The 18,899-nt window shown below is 33.3% G+C and overlaps 1 protein-coding gene across 1 annotated transcript in view; it reads right to left on the bottom strand.

The window, feature by feature from the left end:
- CDH9 (cadherin 9) overlaps positions 1-18,899 on the bottom strand; it is a 109,423-nt gene that overhangs the window by 65,647 nt on the left and 24,877 nt on the right. Inside the window, exon 2 of the mRNA XM_090278894.1 lies at positions 4,905-5,181. Coding sequence (XP_090135020.1) covers positions 4,905-5,132 — 228 coding nt within the window. The 5' untranslated portion in view covers positions 5,133-5,181. The remainder of the gene's footprint in view (positions 1-4,904; positions 5,182-18,899) is intronic.

The raw sequence follows: 18,899 nt of genomic DNA, 5'->3' as shown, positions 1-18,899 counted from the left end.
CCAAGTGTAATATGTTATGAAAATAAAATAAAGCCATGTAAAAAGGCTAAGCAGTGAAATGATAACGCAGTACTGGCAGTAAGAATTAAATGATAGCATTCTATTATAAAACTAAATTTTTATATAACTCCATGTGAAATAAGCATTTGTACATCATCCTGAGAACCTAGTCTTAATGCTTAATATTTTTCTCATGTGTTCCTTGTTTTAAACAACAAACCTATAAAGGGAATTTTGGGATATGAGGTGCTTTTAAATCAGAAACAGCTGCTACATGTACTGCACCATAAGTAATGGCATTCTAAAAGCTTTATAAAGGTAGTTTATTTTGATTCTGAAAAACACTGTAATACTATAAAACTTTATCAAACATCCTTCAGGAAATCTGAGACTTTATTTATGTGTCTATAGACATCCAACTGCCATATTCTGAAGCCTAAGAGAAATTGTCTATCCAAATGCATTATTTTATGTATACTTTGGGAAAATATCAATGTTTCGTACACATGTCAACATACATAAGTGCAAAAGCTTGATCACTCAACAGTTTAATTACTCAGTTTAATACAAAATAGACTCCTATCTGTTTTGGAGTTGGTACTTATGTTTCCATTGCTTTAGTTAACGTCTAAACCAAGTCTATATAATTTTAACAAAAATTCGATAAATGTTAAAATTCCTTTCCATCCTAGGATTCTGTACTACATTCATGATACTTTTAGCTATGGGGTAGTATTTTTTTTAATTAAAAATATAAAAAATTGACAGCTAACTCTGCAAAAAAGATAAATAATATTTAGATGGTGATTACTAATAAGGCAGTTCCAGGACACTATGCCAATTGCCTTGAGCAAAGTAAGTGCTAAAAACATATATTTGAATTAAAATATAATAGTCAATGAAGTTGATATTTCAAAATTATTTTTTATAACCTAATGTTTTCCCTAAAATGAATAAATACTATTTCTATAAGTTTGGTGCATCTTCATGCAATAAATGAGTTTTAATAACCAGGTATTAAAATCAAATACTTAAATTCTGCTTATTTTCTATGACAATAGGCATATAATCAATTAACGATTAATCCATAACAATCAGAAATTCTTTAGTTACTATATCTAGTTGCAAAAAATCAAATTCATATGAAAATTTTCCAACAGAATAGTAGAAGCCTTTGTTATACTTCTGGTTAAATGTATTTTAATTAATCTCAAGCAGTATTAGTAGTCTGCCTACATAATTCAGTCACATGCATCTATTCAACTTATCAGGAAGCTACATGGTTATTGCTATAACTTTGTAATCCTTTTAAGTTAGAACCAAGGGTTTTTCTTGGTACAGAAAACAGAACTGGTAAATATCTGATAGTTTCAGTCAGATGGCGTTATTGGGAAAAACAAAAACTGTTCTTAATTTCACTAAGCACTTCTGAGTTTTCTATTCTGTATTGCAAATGTCTGAAATGTCATAAAGAACATTCTATAGTGTTTCCTTATAAAAATTATATTGTGATTTATTTTCTTGCTCCTCCAGTCCATCCTGACAGTAAAAGCAAGTGTATCATCCCAGACTGTGTTCCACCATAATTAATTTGTACAAAATTTCCACAGAGACTCATATGCCGTGTTGTATGTAAAAACAATTCGGCATGGAATTTTGGGCCTTTTACAGTGATGGTCTATACTTAGCCCATCACTAGTATAGACTAATATGGACTAGCCTGCATGTGTGTGTGTGTGTGTGTGTGTGTGTGTGTGTGTGTGTCTTTTATCAGGCAATATGCAATCCCATCTCCTTGGATTATCCACATGCAAAATTTTATGACCTTTTTACTAGCTCCTCTAGCCCACAGACACAGTCTTCTCCATAGTCTTAGAAAATATTAGAAATTCAGACTTGAAGAAATCTTAATGACAATTTAATTTAGATTAACAAGTATCTGAAGTTTGGGAAGTTTAATTGACTTCTTCATTCTGCATAATTATTAAATGGTGCAACCAGAACTAAACTTGATAAGTTTGCAAGCTTTATTAAATCTTGCTAGTGCTACTTTCATTGTTCTAAAACTGCTTCCTCTAAATTCAGAGTTAAAACCTAGCTTAAAATTCAAGAATTATATATATTTCTGACTTTATACAATTGTATATAACCTGTAAATTAATATTGGTCTCATTTTTCTGGAATACCTAGCTTCCGTAAAACTAAGAAAAAATGTGAAACTCTCTTCCCAATAGAAGCTACCTATGCTTCCCCAATCCTGGTGGTGCATGGTGAATATTGGCAGGCTTTTACTTCCTATGGGATATTGCCAGTTCGGTAGGTCTGGGAAGACTAGGTTTGTGTTTACACAGCACAACCAGAGCCATGTGATCAAAAAGACAATCTGTGTTGGTGTTCAGGCTGTTAAATCCTCATCAAAACTTATGTGTTCAAGTTCAGGGCAAGAGTTTAGCTAGTCTCTGTATATACAAATGAACAATAATAGCAAATGACTGAAGAGCAGGTTAGGAGAAAATTTATAGACCCTTACAGATGTAAGGAATGCTAAGAAGTAGTTGGAAACCCACTTTTATAATGAACTAGATATGTGGTGTACAGCATCTCTAAGACAAGGCGTTATTATAAAAGAGAAAGTATATGTTTTTTAGAAAGTAGTATAGGTATTTTAATTAAAATCTCTCTTTTATGTAGGTATTGTTTTCCATGGACAATATAAAATAGTTGACACAGATTTGATTTGATTCTCCTCATTTGAGAAAAATCCTGATTATTATATATGGATTTTCCATTTTGGCTCATGATCTGGTTGTTAAAAATAGGCACAATAATTAAACACCTTAATTTGTCTAGAGGTAAACACAGACGTTGTTTCCCCAAAACAATGATAAATTTTATGAAAAGTAATTTTAAAAAAACTATATACACAATGTTTAGTAGCTACCTTTGACAGATTAAATATCTAGTTAAAAATAAGCAAAATGGTACAAATATATCTGAATCATAATGTATATTTTATTTATTGACTTTAGAGGGTGAGAAAAACATTAATTTGTTGTCCCACTTATTTATGAATTCATTGGTTGATTCTTGTATGTGACCTGACCAGGAGTCAAATCTGCAACCTTGGCATATTGGGGCAATGCACAAACCACCTGAGCTACGCAGCCAGAGTGTAATGCAATATATGTTTTAAAATGTCAGTGCAATAATGGTGGTTAATTAATCAATGTACACTCAATTTCTAAAAAAGGAAACATTAAAAATAAATGCTCATAGTGTAGCCTTGATTGCCTTAAGATTGCATCTCTTTTTATTTGTGACTATTCTTCTGTATCTGTGAATCTCCTAGGATGAAACCCTTTATGTAAGGCCCCATGAACTAAATGTGTCCTTTATAAACTGCCTTAGAAAAAGAATCATAAGGCAATTTCAAATTATTTGACACAAATATTTGTCTGTTGAACTTGAAATATCATGATGTTGGTTATCAGCTATGGAAGGGGAAGCGATGTTAAATGAGCATTGCTGGAGGATGCCAGATGACTAACCTGAAGAGAAATAAGAGAGAAAAAAGAAACATCAGGTGAGCTGTATGGGGCAAATGAGTATGACCTATGAAACCGGAGGAGAGAAATTTCAAAAGAAGTGGAAATAATAGACTTCTGATCAAGGAAGCTGCAGCTGAAAAAATATACTGCCACACACCAAAAATGAAGAATCAGGTCAAGCTTTTCAAAAATTCATAGATAAAGGTATTTATTATTTAAAAACAATAGGCATAACTTTTGTGACATCAGGTACATTTTTATTTATATGTTTAGCCTATCTATTATATTTGCTTGCTGTTGCAGTGAATCAAGGAATACTCATATCATTACAATCACTTCTATTATCTATATGCTAAGAATCGAAAAAATATATAAGGTCTATGGGAAGTGTTAGTATTCATAATTGTTCATTATGTTTTATTCTCATGAGTTGAAATTAATGGGCATAAATAGAGGATAATGCACAGTGAACACAGGAATTGTCTGGAATATAAAGTAATGTGAATGAGATTGTTAAGGGGAAGATAGATAAAGAGAAAACTGTACATCAGAAAAATCATGTCACATAATCTGAGACACAGAGGAAAGAGAGGGAGAAAGGTAATGAACCTGTTTCTCAATATTGAGATCAAGAAGGGAATTACACATTCTCCATTGCCATTTGATCCCAACCTCTAATGAACAGTACCAACTGTCTACATCAGGATAATGAGCAACATCATCCTGCTACTAGAATGCTATTAAATCTTTCTAAAGGAAGTTTCTTTTTTCCTACTTTTTACTTTTCTTACTCCTCTGTCTCCAACTCTTTTTTCTGAATTATAGGCAGCAAGTAGTTCAGTTAAACATGATATAAAGAAACAAGAGCATCTACAAGTATTTGTGTCTATTTACTTCTCATACATATCACACTATTCTTAATTATAATAAATCATTCCTCAGTAGACACCAATATAATTTAGTAATTTTTGGCATATAGTAATTGCATTTTGTATTGCTAAATATATAACACTCTAGTTATTATTTACCCATGGCTTTAAATTAAATCTCAAGGAAAATTTTTAATCTTTTAGATGCATGTATAAGATTAAATCATATCTAGCTGATTAATAATAAATCAAGCCCACATGTAAATTATTCTATTCTGAGGCATACTATGAATACTGACCTACATTTTGCTACCTGAATAAGTCACATTCCTTACCCTATCCTACTGAAATATTGTGCAATATCATGCCTTTTACACATTATAATTAGTCAAACATTGTTTGAATAATCATTAGTGAAAGAAAAAGTTTCTGTAAAAATAAATTGCTATCAGTTTCAGCCTCTAGATTATCATATAAATATTCTTACCTTGCCTACATATTGTGTATCAGTGCCTGTGTACTCTTCCAACAAGAAGAACTGATTCCACATCCAGCCACGCTTGGTGCGGTGTAGCATTTTACCATCATCTTTTGTCGGACTCATTCTTTTTTTGCTTGGTAAATCACTGTTAGATTTTTCTTGTAATGGGATACCATCAACTGTATAAAACATATAGGTCCAGATGAATAGTGGTAGGCAATGGTAAGTCCTCATTATCTGCGGCTTCAGCAGGATATCAAATTCAATGTACCGTCTATTTCCCCTGAGGAGTAGGGGGAGAAAATGGTTTATTAGATTGTGTTTCACTTTTAAATAATCTGTAAACTGTAAAAATTTTCTAAATGTTATTTAAATGTTATGTATATGTTACATATGCACTATTTTTCTATGTCACATCAGTAAACTAGTCTCAAAAACTTATATAGATAAGTTGAAAGACATATGTAGCACAATAAACTAAATAGGAAGTTAACGGCTAACTTTAAAATAGTAACAATAGTGCAGCATATAAGTGTGAATTATTTGTAATTTAAAATACTAAATATTTTGAATGATTTATATCTACAATACCTCAAAGATCATATTAAGCATTCCTAAAGGCTTTGAGATTAGTGAAGGTAAATTATCTATTAAAATATTCATATGTGTAAACCTATATACTTTACAGAAAACTGATTTCTGCCCACATTTTACAAGCTCCTTCTCCTTCTTCTTCTCATCTTCCTCCTCTTGCTTTACCTCCTCCTCCTTCTTGTTCTTCTATAATAGGTTGAGATGTTGCCTCAAGGCAAATTAAATGATACCAAATACACTTTGGATTGTATCTTGCAACACCTAACACGATACCATGTTGATCATTTACAACTGATAACTGTTATTTTCAACAATCAGTTGAGTAAGCCACTCAAATTTATCTGAGACTGAGTTGAACATGTTCTAAGTGAAATCATTTTACCTGATAAATAAAAACAACAATACATATTTATTTCCTAATATAGAAATAAAAAGAATACAATGTTGGTATTGCAAAATTAACAGTGGGGTTTTATCTATGAGATAATCTGATCTAGAATTTTGAAGCAAGCTATCTCTATTGAGATATTAAGTAGATTCTTCTTGAATTAAAAAAAGTTATTTGGTATATCAAAATTAATTTTATTTATTTGTAAATTGGTTTAAATGTGTAATGCATTTAATTTAGTAGAAGTGAGACAATAATAATAATGTTGCTGCTGATGATAATGATTTGGTAAGCAATAGAAACCTATCTCAAACAGGTGTCAGCAAAAAAATAAAAATATAAGAATAATAATTAATTGGATCATAAAAATCACATTAAGTCTGAAAAGGGAAGAGTGTAAGGGGCAAAGAAATGACAGGACATTTCCTGCTCATGAAAACTAGAATTACGAGCTTGAGTACATGAATACGGTTCTCTGTATTTGATTGTTTCTCTTTTCTCTCTCCTTTTGAACTCAGCTTTCTCAATCTCATGGAATATGGAGATATATGGAGCTCGGATTCAGCATGTTCCAGTCCAGAAAGCAACTGATAGTCTTTTCTAAGTTGAGTTTGAGAAGTCCTGGTAATGGATTCTGATTTGCCTGGCTCGGGCCAGTTGCTCAATGCTGGGCCATCCATCTACAAACTCAACTGCAATTTTCCAGGTATAAGCATCAAACATAAGCATCTAGCTTATCTTTATGCCTTACTTCCTGTGAGACTTTGTCTTTACCCATGTTACTAGGTCTCAACTACTTTTTCCTCAAAAAAGAATAATTAGTACCTGACTCAAACAAGGTGTTAATTTTACTATGAACTTTTAATATCATATGCAGTACAAGGGCTTATTCTTACAACATCACTTAATTATGAAAATACTGAGATGTAAAGAAGTTAAATAATTTGATAAAGATTTTACAGGAACTAAGTGTTGCAACTAGTTTTAGACCCATGGCCTTAAACAGTAGATTTTTAGATTACATATGTAAAGGATTTAGCACAGCGCAGACATGCATATTCTCAATATGTTAATGTTTTCATTTTCGAAAATGGTTGCTCCATGTTTGAATAGTGATTGACAGCAACGATGCTTGCTATGGTTCAGAGCCATTGGCTCTGTCCAGAAAACAGGTGCCTAACTTTCATATCTATTATTTTTAAAACACTCTTACTTAGCAAAATACACATAAATGACTACAAATCCATATACTTAACAATAAAAGACAATGAAGTCATGCCACTTTTGATTCTGAAATCTTAGGTGATGGGAATTTGCTTTTATCGGGACTTTATGCAAGCTATTCATAATCTTGTAACTATGGAAAACTTGTAAATTTAATCGCGAGCAATGTAAAACTCATAAATTAATATCAAAAACCTACAATGTCAAAGAGTGCTGAGAAAAAGTGCAATGGAAAAATGCCATCAAGTGGCTGGCCACAAACTCAGAACATGCTTCGCGTGTCGTTGATTAGTGATGGTGCTGTGGAAAAATGAACAGCCAGAGAATCTCAGGAACAGCTGATACCTCACTGTGATAAAATACAACAAATTCCTTAGTTGACCACACTGATTACCCCGATTTCTTCTCACTGAGAGATTCCTTTTGGCCATTGTCCTTTCTGATCACCTTTGCCAGATAAAGTGAAGCACATCCTTCATTCACTGAGGTCTGCTCTCACTATGATGCCAATTTTAGCTGGAATGTCAGCCTTTAAGCAGAAAAATCCAATTGTATTAGTGGAACCAGAGATATAGGCAGGGGCTAGGATCTCATAGGCCTTAAAACTATGATAAAGAATTGCATTCATTTTCAGTGCACTGGAAAGCAGTTGGAAGATTTTGCCATAGTGTGTTTATAAAAGATCAATCTGGCTACAGAGTTGAAAATAAGTTAGAGGGTGGGAAAGGATTTGGTTAAAGGGGAAGTCAGTTAGAATCTATTACTCCAGTTCAGTAAGAGATGACAATGGCATATAGAGAAGGGGTTTGAAGTGCACAGTGATACTCTGTTTGGGTTCCCTTTGCTATTTTTTTTTTTTTTTTGTAATAGGACCACACATACACACAGCAGACAGTATAATTTTTGCATGTTTTTGCTTCTTCTAATGGCCTGCACCTGCAGCTCCCTTTGAAGCACTTCCTTTGGTTACTGGCGCCACTTTGCCCACATGCAGAGAGAGCCTAAAGTGCCTGCAGCTCTGCAATCATTTTCCACAAAATCCCTGGGTTATTGTCTAACAGGCGCATGTGATTCACATCCCAGAGCTCCCCTGAAGAACCATGCTGGGACTGGAACTTGGATTGATATCCCACCTTGTTTAAATAATCCTCCTGTTTTGCTTTTTCCCACTTCTCTCTAGCTTCCTGACCTAGAAGAAATTTATTACCAATCACTTGCACACAAATCCTCACCTCAGTGTTGGTTTCTGGAGAACCAGACCTAAGACATAGATAAAAATTTACATGTTCACAAGATTAAGTACTACCTTCTCAACTGTTGGTCGTTATGGAAGGTAAAGAAAAATAGGAAGTAAAATATAGTTCTTAAGATTATTAGTTTGTGACCTGAAAGATGATTGAGCCATTTATTGAGTGGAAAATAAGGGGGGAAAAGTTCTGTTAGAAAAATAAAGAATCAAGTTTTTTGTTATTCTTGGTCAAAATAAGTAATTTCTATGCTGCTTCTGTTAACATCATTTTCACATAATTAATAACAGGAAGAAAATAATTCACTGTGCTATTGGTTTATTTGTGTGTGTGTGTTGTGTGTGTGACAACATTTTAAAGTAGAGTCCTGTATAATTTCTCACATTATTATTAGGCAGCTGAGGTATAAAGAAGTTCAATGATTGCCTGAGTTTATATAAACAGAGACAGAAAAATTCAGAACTAAATCTAGGTCCTCCGTTGCACTTGGGCTCAACTTACTAACATGTATAATGCTGGCAGCCAACATTTATCTTAACTTGCTTTCCATCTTAGGCAGTTTGCTGAGTCCTTCTTCAAATACTTTTTATTTAACTTTCATCTCAGCAATATTACAAAGAGAAAATGGCCATGTTAGATGGAAAATTAATCTGAGATTTTGCTTGTTGAAGTAATTTACTAATATCACAGGGTGGTATACACGTATGGAAAAAGTAGAAGGCATCCAGGATTTAAATTCTGTATGACTGATGATAATCTTTATGACAGTAATTGTGCAGCTGCCAAGTACCATTGTTCCTTATGTGTCCGCCTGGAGGCCTCCTTCATGTGCCTAGGTCAGGGTCTTTGTCTTTGCTCACACCCTATTCTTGAACAGTCTTACCTAGTTCATCCATAGCCAACTCTTTCTCATTATTTTCAGACTATATAATATTCTGAGTTCTTGAGAAATCTTCTAAAAAACTTTTTAAAAAATAGCTTACCCCACTTCAGTCTCTATTGATTTCTTTCATACCATACATTTATTTTCTTTATACCGTTTACCATGATTTTAATGATCTCTTTCATTTAGTCAGTTATATGAGTTTTGGTTTTTCCTCTTGTTATAAGGTAAGGTTACTTGTACAGTAGTGAGATATTTTGTAAATCATTGTGTCCTGTATAAAGCAATTATTGGTGTGCAGTAAGTACTGAATATGTATGTGTAAAATTAACTGATTAACTGATTCATGCATAAAATTGGTAATTGCCAATATGAGCTTGGGATCACTTTGATTGATTTAATGTTTCATTCCAAAAACTGGTTAATAGAGATATGGAAAGACTTGAACTGGGAAGAAATGTGCCTTTTAAAAGAATATTGTTTTCTGCCTAAGAAATGGAATATGTTCTGCAGTTAAGATTAATATTCATACTAAATTTGTAAAAAAAGGAATTAGTACAAATTTCACAACATAATTGGTACAAATAATAGAATGGTTACTTAAACTTTGAAACTTTTTCATGAAATATCAACTTTATTTTCTTCATAATTCTTGGCATAATTCTTTACATTGAGGAAATATTATTGAACACACCCTGTGACCTATTTTACATCCGTATATCCCTCTGCTCTACACAAAGTGCACATACTAAATGGTCTTTGTTGCATTTGTTTTTAAAGTTAGCAAGTTACTTTGCCATACATTTTATTAAAAATTCTTCATATCCTTTATTCATTCAATAACAAGAAGCTGAATACTAAATTTTCTATGTTTAATTATCTCTATCAGCTTTAAATGTTCTGCATTTTAATCACATTTTTGTTGATAAATAAATAATATCAAATGCATTGTAAAGTACAATATTTTAAATTTGGTTTCACTTTGATTTTGTAACCAGGAAATTCACTTGAATCTTGTTAACTTTAAAAACTGAAAATTATTCTATTATTATTCCCTGTTCTCTTAATTATATTTCAATTGCATTTGAAGAAAATGGCTGTTGGCTATTTGGGAATCAAGAAAAAGTGTGCATGATTATAATTAAGTAGATATTCACCCAATAAAATTCACACCCCAAATTAAATTATGTTGTTATTTCTTATTTGCATAGTTTAAAAATAACATAACTTCCTCCTAAGTAGTAGTTTAAAATCCAGCATTTTAATAATTTCAATCTTGTTTTTCAGGCAATGTTTCTCAGATGAAATATACAAATCAAGCAAGTGTATGTGATTAATTTTAGTATGGTATTATACAATTTGTAATCAACAAAGTACTTTCTCACATTAATTTATTTATCTTCAAAACAGCAATAACTGTGAGATATGGTTATATAATTTTATAATTTAAATGCTTTCCCAGATGAGATGCATGGCATTGGAAGAGATGAAGAGAACTATTTTTGGTTACCTAGTTATTTTGTGGTATTGGCAAAATCCTGTGTATGTTGTTTGATTCCTTGACCATTGATTTTTCCAACATAGTATTATGTTTTTGATATCAAGAAACTAGTTAGGGATATATGTTGTGATATCTATTTTATAATAATTTATAATACTCATATTTACTATGCAGATATAGGTGAATATACATAAATATACATGCAATCAATCATTAGTTTGTTTCACTTTATATATATATAAAGGGCTCTAAAATTATGTATTATTTTTTAAAAGAACCCATGACCAAATATTGTCACGTTGTATTTTGGAATTCTACCCTTCTTTAAATAAATATTATAAAATAATTTTTTTTTAAAAAGCAGGAAATGGTGGAAGAAATATCAGCTGCCAGCTTTGTATAAGCAATCATTAATAGTTAACACCACTAAACTCCCAGCTTTAAAAATTTAGCATTAGGTCTTCCCTAGAAAACCAGCTGCATAAACTGTTATTAGAAGAGAAGCTCTTGAATCAGGTTTTGCCAATATCCTATCAAATGGACAATAGCAGTATACAAAATAGATTATAAAGCCATATATATATATATATATATATATATATATACACACACACACACACACACACATATATACACGTATATAAAAATATAGAATATAAAGCCATGTAAACAACCATTTGACAGTATTTGAGAAAACTAACCACTGTCTATAAGGGTAGGGGAGCTGGGTTTAAAAATAATAATAATTCATGACCTATTGATATATGAAGAACATATGAACTTTCAATTAAAAAGAGATATGCCAGCAATTTTTTTCCCAACATTGATTGGTCCCCTGAATGGGGATCAATTGTATCAAAATTTATATATGACCCTCTACTACTGATATGCCCCTTTAGAAGTTGGCCAATGTATTATTATATCTACTCAGTTAATGATGCACTCTAAAATATAACAGGATAAGGAAAAATATAAGACAATTTAGGTGGTGTTGTATTAGAAATCATTTTTAAGTATACCTTATAAGTACATCATTTTAGTATGTCAGAGATTTTTGTTTAACCTGCTAGAAAAGAGTTGTCTGTTTTCTTGACTTATTTAAGAATGTTTGGTAACAAGGCATCATTGGTGTGGAGAGAAGATAAAATTTAATATTATCACAAATGGTGACATTTTTAGTCAATGTGTTCTTAAATGTTGAGAACTGGACAAAATGATTTACAAGTTGGTGTGGCACAGTGATATAATATGCAGCATAAATTGGGCCATAATGAAGCAAAGGGGAATGCACCAAATCTATCAGCATAAGAACACACAACACTTCCATCTGAGCGGAAAACAAAAACACAAAGCACAAGAGAAGGTCTATGATAATAAAGGAAATCAGAAGAGAGGGCTTTAGGTGGGAAAGAGTAATTAAGCTCATATAGATGATAGAAGTGCCCAGTTTCAACACTTCTCACAGTCTTGGGAACTTCCCTGTAGACATCTGAGAAAATGAGGCAAAAAAGGCAACAACTAATTTTGTTGATAATGAATCAGTTTTATTAATATATAGAGAATATTTTTAAAACATTAACAAAATAGTAGAGTTATATGTAAGTGCTTTAAAAGAAGTGCAAATAAATTCCAGACACCTGTGCATTCATAGTCTGAACAAAGCTGTTAAAAAACCACACCATATGTAAAGACTGTTCTAGGCACAGAACAATGCATTGAACAAGCACCTTACCATATAGATATGGTGGCAGGAGAAAAATAAGCAAACAAAACATTAAGTAACTCTCTCAGTTGTTTTCTAAATCTAAAACTGATATAGGAAATGATGTTTTTGTTTTAAGAAACATGAAGTTAAACGGATGGATAGATTATGTGTGCTAGGAGAGGTACTGTTATTGTCAATGGGTCAAAAAGAGCCTTTCAATAATGGTGATGTGTGAGCAGAAGGCTGAAGGGAGTTAGGAGTCAGTTAGGGGGATTTCAATGGAAATAGTGTTCCAGAAGAGAGACTAAGTGAATGTAAATACTTGGGGAACACGGTTTGAGGGTGGTGGGGATAATGTACATTTAAGAAGCCTTTGAGTCACAAAAAAGACTTACATATACCTACAAGTTGAGTCCACAAGGGGAGAGTTATAGACTCCAATGTCAAAGACATGGCAGGCTTCCAGAGTCTAACAAGCTATCACAAATGTTTAAACCTTCATGATATTGAACTCACATGAGAGTTTGCCACAGAGGACAATCATGGCATAATATAAAATGGGCACTTCTAACTGACATATGAAAAATAGACTTAACAAGGCAAGAAAAGAAACAGAGAAATTGAAATAATCCTGATAAAAGAATGTTCTTATTGGCTTACAATTAATAGAAGCAGAGGTGTTAGAAATGCATCCCAGGCTGTGGCTTATACAACAGGTTTAGAGCTGACATTTACTGATGAGAGGCACCAGAGGAGTTCAGGCTGTGTTCAACAGTAGGAATATAGTAGATCTGTAATATATAATTACATTCTTCCTTCTCTTCAATCTGAAATTATTGATGAAGTCATAATATAATTATATTCCATTAAGCTACAGTAAAAGAATATGCATTGTCTAGGAAACTATAAATGAGAATTGGGAAGATCATTGTAAACTATCGCTTAAACCATTTTAAAGGTATAAGCACATTCACAATTTATTGTAAGATAGTGTAGATGCCGGATCCCATTGACAGAGCCATTTACTTACCAGCCAGCTACTGTGAGATTTGGCTACTAGCTGCTTAGAGCTACTCCTTTTTCTGAGAATTAACCCAGGCTGATGAGAACCAACAAGCTAGGGACATTCCTTCACTCACAACCATAGTCAATGACACTGAGGTACAAAGAGCCAGACCCCTTGCCTCAAGGTGTGTCAACTCTCCTTCCATTTTATTCTCAGAGCCTTCTCTCTGTAATCAAACCCAGGCTAGCATCAAGCTGAAACCATGTTGTCATTGTGTTCTTTCACCTTCTCCCCGCTGGTGCTTTATTTTCTCCTTTACACTAGCCTCCTGACTGATAAGTGCATTTTAAATTAATCACCTGTGTCAAATCCAAGCCTCAGACTGATTCTAGGAAATATATATATATATAGTCTGATTGAACATCTATTTTATTGGGAGTGAGCCATTTAGCTATTTTTCAAATAGTTATCTGGTGCCTACTATTGTCAGGCACACAGCACACTTTAGGTGCTAGGGATAATACAGACACACACACACACACACACACACACATACACAAAGACTCCTGCTACTTGCATTCAAGCAGGAACAAACACTATTCAATAAACATAAATATGAAAATATGATAGAATGTATTCAGTGGTATTGAAAAAAATAGAGCCATAGAGTTTGATCTGAATACAGGTAAGGGAAGGACAGTGAAATGCAATGTTGGCCTTATTGAGAAGAAATTATTTGAGTAAATATTTGAAGAAAGGGGAGCTATCCAAGTAGACATAACAGAGAAAATATTTTCAGTTAGAGTAAAAGAAACAGCAAGGGTCCTACCACAATAGAGTTTCTGGCTTGTTTTGACTTCAGTGAGAGCCAGAATTTTTTGTGTATCTGGGCTGGTGGTTTCTTTGTCAGGACAGCTCTGTTAAACACTAAATTATTCCTTATCTTTTTTATTCTATTCATTTTTATGTGTCAAGAGAAACATGGTTTTTAATTTAAATATACTTAGATTTTGTATGTTTATTTTGTTACCACTATTCCACTGGTCTGGCTATTTCTACTTAATTATGGCTTCTTTCATTTTATCAGACTTCACCATGAACCACAGCTTTCATGTCTGTTATATGACATATTGTGTCCAGGTCAAATGATTTGCTGGGATCCAGACTTTTAGCTGGATCCTTAATATTGCTGATAACATCCATTCTTGTTTTTGCTTTAAGAGTTTCAATCAGTCATTTTCAACAAAATTATAATTTATTATCATGAAATATTGCCTCTCCTTTTCAACCTGCCAGTCCCTTATTCATGACATCTTTATTTCCCTACATTCTACTAGCAAAGTATCAATAGCTCTCTAAATTTGTTTCTTTTTTTTTCATATATATATATATATATATATATATATATATATATATATATATGGCTGGTTTGGCTCAGTGGATTGAGCGTCGGCCTGCGAGCTAAGTGTCGCTGGTTCGATCTTCCAGTCAGGGCACATCAGAGAAGGAAAACCCTGACTCCAAAAAACCTCTGCTGCCTTGCAGCATACCTCTTCAGGGGAAAGGCTAAGGGAGTAAACCCCGACAGAAAATCCGGAGCCGGAGTCCCTAAGGCGGTTTGACATTGTAGTCAACACCGGCAACTCCTGCGGCGCACCTGAAGCCAAGCTGTATTGACTCCGTCTTTCCCTTGGACCCTTCAGCTGTGAAGAGAGGGGGGGTCTGCTGCATGGGCAACAGCAGACCCTCCATATCACCCTGCCCAGGCTCTGTAGCTTCAGCTTCACTGGAGAGGACACTCCAGCGTCATCGCAAGATGTCGATTCAACACGGGAGGAGACAGATACCGTGTCACTCCTGAGTCGGACTGCACAGCCATTCTCGGCGGTGCAGATAGACTCTTAAGAAGCTACACCATCGTCTCTCAAGACGGACGGCTGCCGAGGACGACGATACTTTGTTTTTGCACATTTTTCCTAAGGCTACAATTTCAGTTGGCTGAGGATCTGCCTTCCAAGTCATCGCAAGTGATAACTTTACCAAATATTATGCCACTGCATAAAATAAATTTCCATTTATTTGAGACTTGGATGGCCAGGTCTTAACTGATGCTACAGGTTTTATGTGTTTTCCTTTGTTGTTATTGATATAACAGCATAGCACTTCTAGCAGGTATTTATTCACCAGTCTCAATAGACTGGGTTATGCTATAGTAACTCGAAACTGCTTAGGGTATATGACCACTTTGGTTTTTCTGGGAGTTTTGTCACCAGGAAACCAAGGCAAAGGGAAGTTTCATTACCATTCTCTCCTGATGGCAAAGATAATGGTGAAGGAACATGGAAAATTTCATGTTGACCTTTAGGCCTTCCACACAGGAGGGACACACTCACTTACACTACCATTTCGGTGGGCAAATAAAATGCCACAGTTTTGTCTAAACTCAGAGGTAGAGGAGTACAGTTTTATCATATATTTGGAAGAGAGAAATCTGGAAATATTTGGTCAACAGTTTGGTAGTTATTGTTATGGGTTTAACATTGCCCACCATAAAGATATAGAGATTAAACTCCTTACCCATGGTGTTAATGATATGAGCTTATTTGGAAGTAAGATATTAAAGGATGCAATTAAGATAAAGTCATGTTTAATTAGACTGGGTCCTAATCCAATATTAGTGATGTGCTCATAGGAAGAAGAGAAGAAAAATACATATAGAGGGAAGATGGCCCTTGGAAGATGGAAGTAGAGATTATAGTTAGGCTGCCACAAGCCAAACTACCGGAAGCTGGATGAAGAAGTATTATCCTCCCTGCCAACACCTGGATGTCAGCAGTCTATCCTCCATAACTGTAAGGGAATCACTTTTGTTTGTATTAAGTCAAACAATACAATGAGTACTTGTCACCATACTATAGTAATGTATTATGCTAATAATAGATAAAACTGGACGAAGGGCATATTGGAGCATTGTTACTATTCTGTCAATTTTTTTTGTATATCTAAAACTGATCTAATAGATGAAGTTATTTAAAAAAATTAAGTAAGTTAAATTGATAGATAAATGATATGTGTTGGGAGACGTACTGTTATTTCAATAATATGGTCAAAAAGAGCTTTTCAATTATGGTGACATTTGAGCAGAAAGCTGAAGGGAGTTAAAAGTGTTCATTTTAGTTTGTTATAGCAGCCCTAGGAATCTAACATAGTGTTACTTAAATATTAATATCTATTACCCATTTGTAATATTTCCTTGCCTTTATCAGGTAAAGATAAGAGATTATTCATTTTCTGTGCTTCTTCATCACTGAGTTTATAATATTAAAGACAGAGAGTTAACATGAAGACTTTTGTAAGACCACAAATGAAGAATGATTTCAAAAGGTTGTGCTACCCACCAAAAATGTAACTTTTGGCAGGACACCTCTATGTCTCATTTTCTTAATTTGTAAAAGAGTAATAATAATAATAATAATAATAATAATAATAATAATAATAATAATAATCCTCAAAGAATTGCTGCTAACTCTTTTTAAAGACTTTGAAAATGTCCGGTTAAATTTAGCTCTCTTTAAATTACTTGTGATTCTCTCTTTTTCACACTATAATTCAAAATACAGTCTTTCATAATGCAGGAGAAGATTCAAGATACATATTGAGAAACTAAGTAACTTGAACTTAAAATCCTTAGTACTCTATATGTGGGATTACATACAATATATCTTAATTTTTTAGACTTTAAACAGTAAAAGATACTATATGAGGTACTCTGATACCATTAAAATATAAAATCACAAATCATTAATATTTCCACTTAAGCATTTATTTAAAATCTATTACTTAAAAATATATATGCATATATATTTATTTCTGTCACGCCTTACCAATAAAAACACCAGCAAAATTACATTTATATGCTTAAAATGTACTGTGAAATACCATGAGAACTCTAGTAAATATTTCTTGGCACTGATGCCAACTTAAATGTTACTATAGCAATTACCATGGTGGCATTTTCAATTAGTGCTACACAGTCACAGCATAACATGAGTCTAGTGTACCATTTGGCAACATCTTATTTCATTTTGCCAGTCAATTAAAATCTAAGCAGTCCAAAAAAATAAAATAAGCAGCCATCACAAACTATCCTATGGTTTCAAATTTTAAATACCTTCTAACAAAACTTTTAAAAATATTTTAGTATAAAAATATATTAACATATTTAACTTTGCAAGTCAATGCAAGAGCAAAATCCAGTTTCAAAAATATTTCCTTACATCTCATTATCAGACATTGATATTAAAAATCCTGTATTTATTCCATATTGGAAAATTCTATGATATGTGATAATTAATAAATTTATGGAGTGAAAAAAACAAAGATTATACTGACATGACAGTAGTTAACTATTGCTATAGTGAGTGCTTATTAAGCACATGTTATGGGCCAGTCACTGTTCTAAGTGTCTCGCAGTTTGTGGCAAACATTCATTCTGTTCCCAAACAGCTTGTGCCTCCATGCCTCCCTCTTCCTAGCCCATTGGGATTGTGCTTCTCTGTCGTCTTGAAGTACTGTGAGACTATTCGCATATTTTCCAAGACAACCATCAATTAAGTGAAGAGGAACAAAACAAAAATCATCTCTGAGAGCTGATAGTTGGTACCTGCCTGGCAACTAAGAGCTATGATGTGGTTTCCCCTGCTGAACACAAATAATTTAACAGAATATCAGCAACATATTAGCTCACTCAACAGCTAGGAGGGAACTAGACAAAAGCAGGGATGCTAGGTACACCCAAAATGACCAAATATCTTCCTCTCCTCATTACTGCTTCCTTAGTCAACTTTAAACTCTTCTTCCCGCTTTCTAGACAGAAACCAATGCACATCTAAAAAAATGCCTCAATTTCCTGCTCTTCACAAATTAAGGGCTGATCTCTGCTTTATAAGGATTTCCCAAATGCCCCAGTATATTTCCAAGCTCCATAATAAGCCTATCCTAACTCCCTCTGACCAAAATACCTCTACTGTCTCCATGATGGACAGTAGGACTTGTTGCAAGAAGTCCATCAACGTAATTGTATTTGACGACAGCTGTGTTTCTGGTGATCTTCTGGGCTTTGGGTTTTTACAGTGATGGCTGAAATTTATACATAGGGGGTCTGACTCTAATACCCATGACATAACCACAATACTGTAATTCAAATAAAACAGTATAAAGTGGAAGACTTAAAAAGGTAATTAACATAGGTAATTTCCTTTATAAAATTGGTTCTATGATACACAGTTATATTAACAAATCAATAGGTGTGATTAAAACAACTCAAAGGAAAGCAGTAAAATAGTAAAATTGACACTAATGTAAAATATAACTTTTGGGGGCTTACATAATATAAATTTATAAGGAAAAATATTAAGGAGTAGACTTAGTTCTCATTCATTTGCCCCAACATT

Source organism: Furipterus horrens, unplaced genomic scaffold (assembly GCF_987537825.1).
Source record: "Furipterus horrens unplaced genomic scaffold, mFurHor1.1.pri manual_scaffold_5, whole genome shotgun sequence".
Lineage (NCBI taxonomy): Eukaryota > Metazoa > Chordata > Mammalia > Chiroptera > Furipteridae > Furipterus > Furipterus horrens.
Note: the sequence above shows the minus strand (reverse complement) of the source record. Positions and strands in the feature narration are given on the sequence as shown.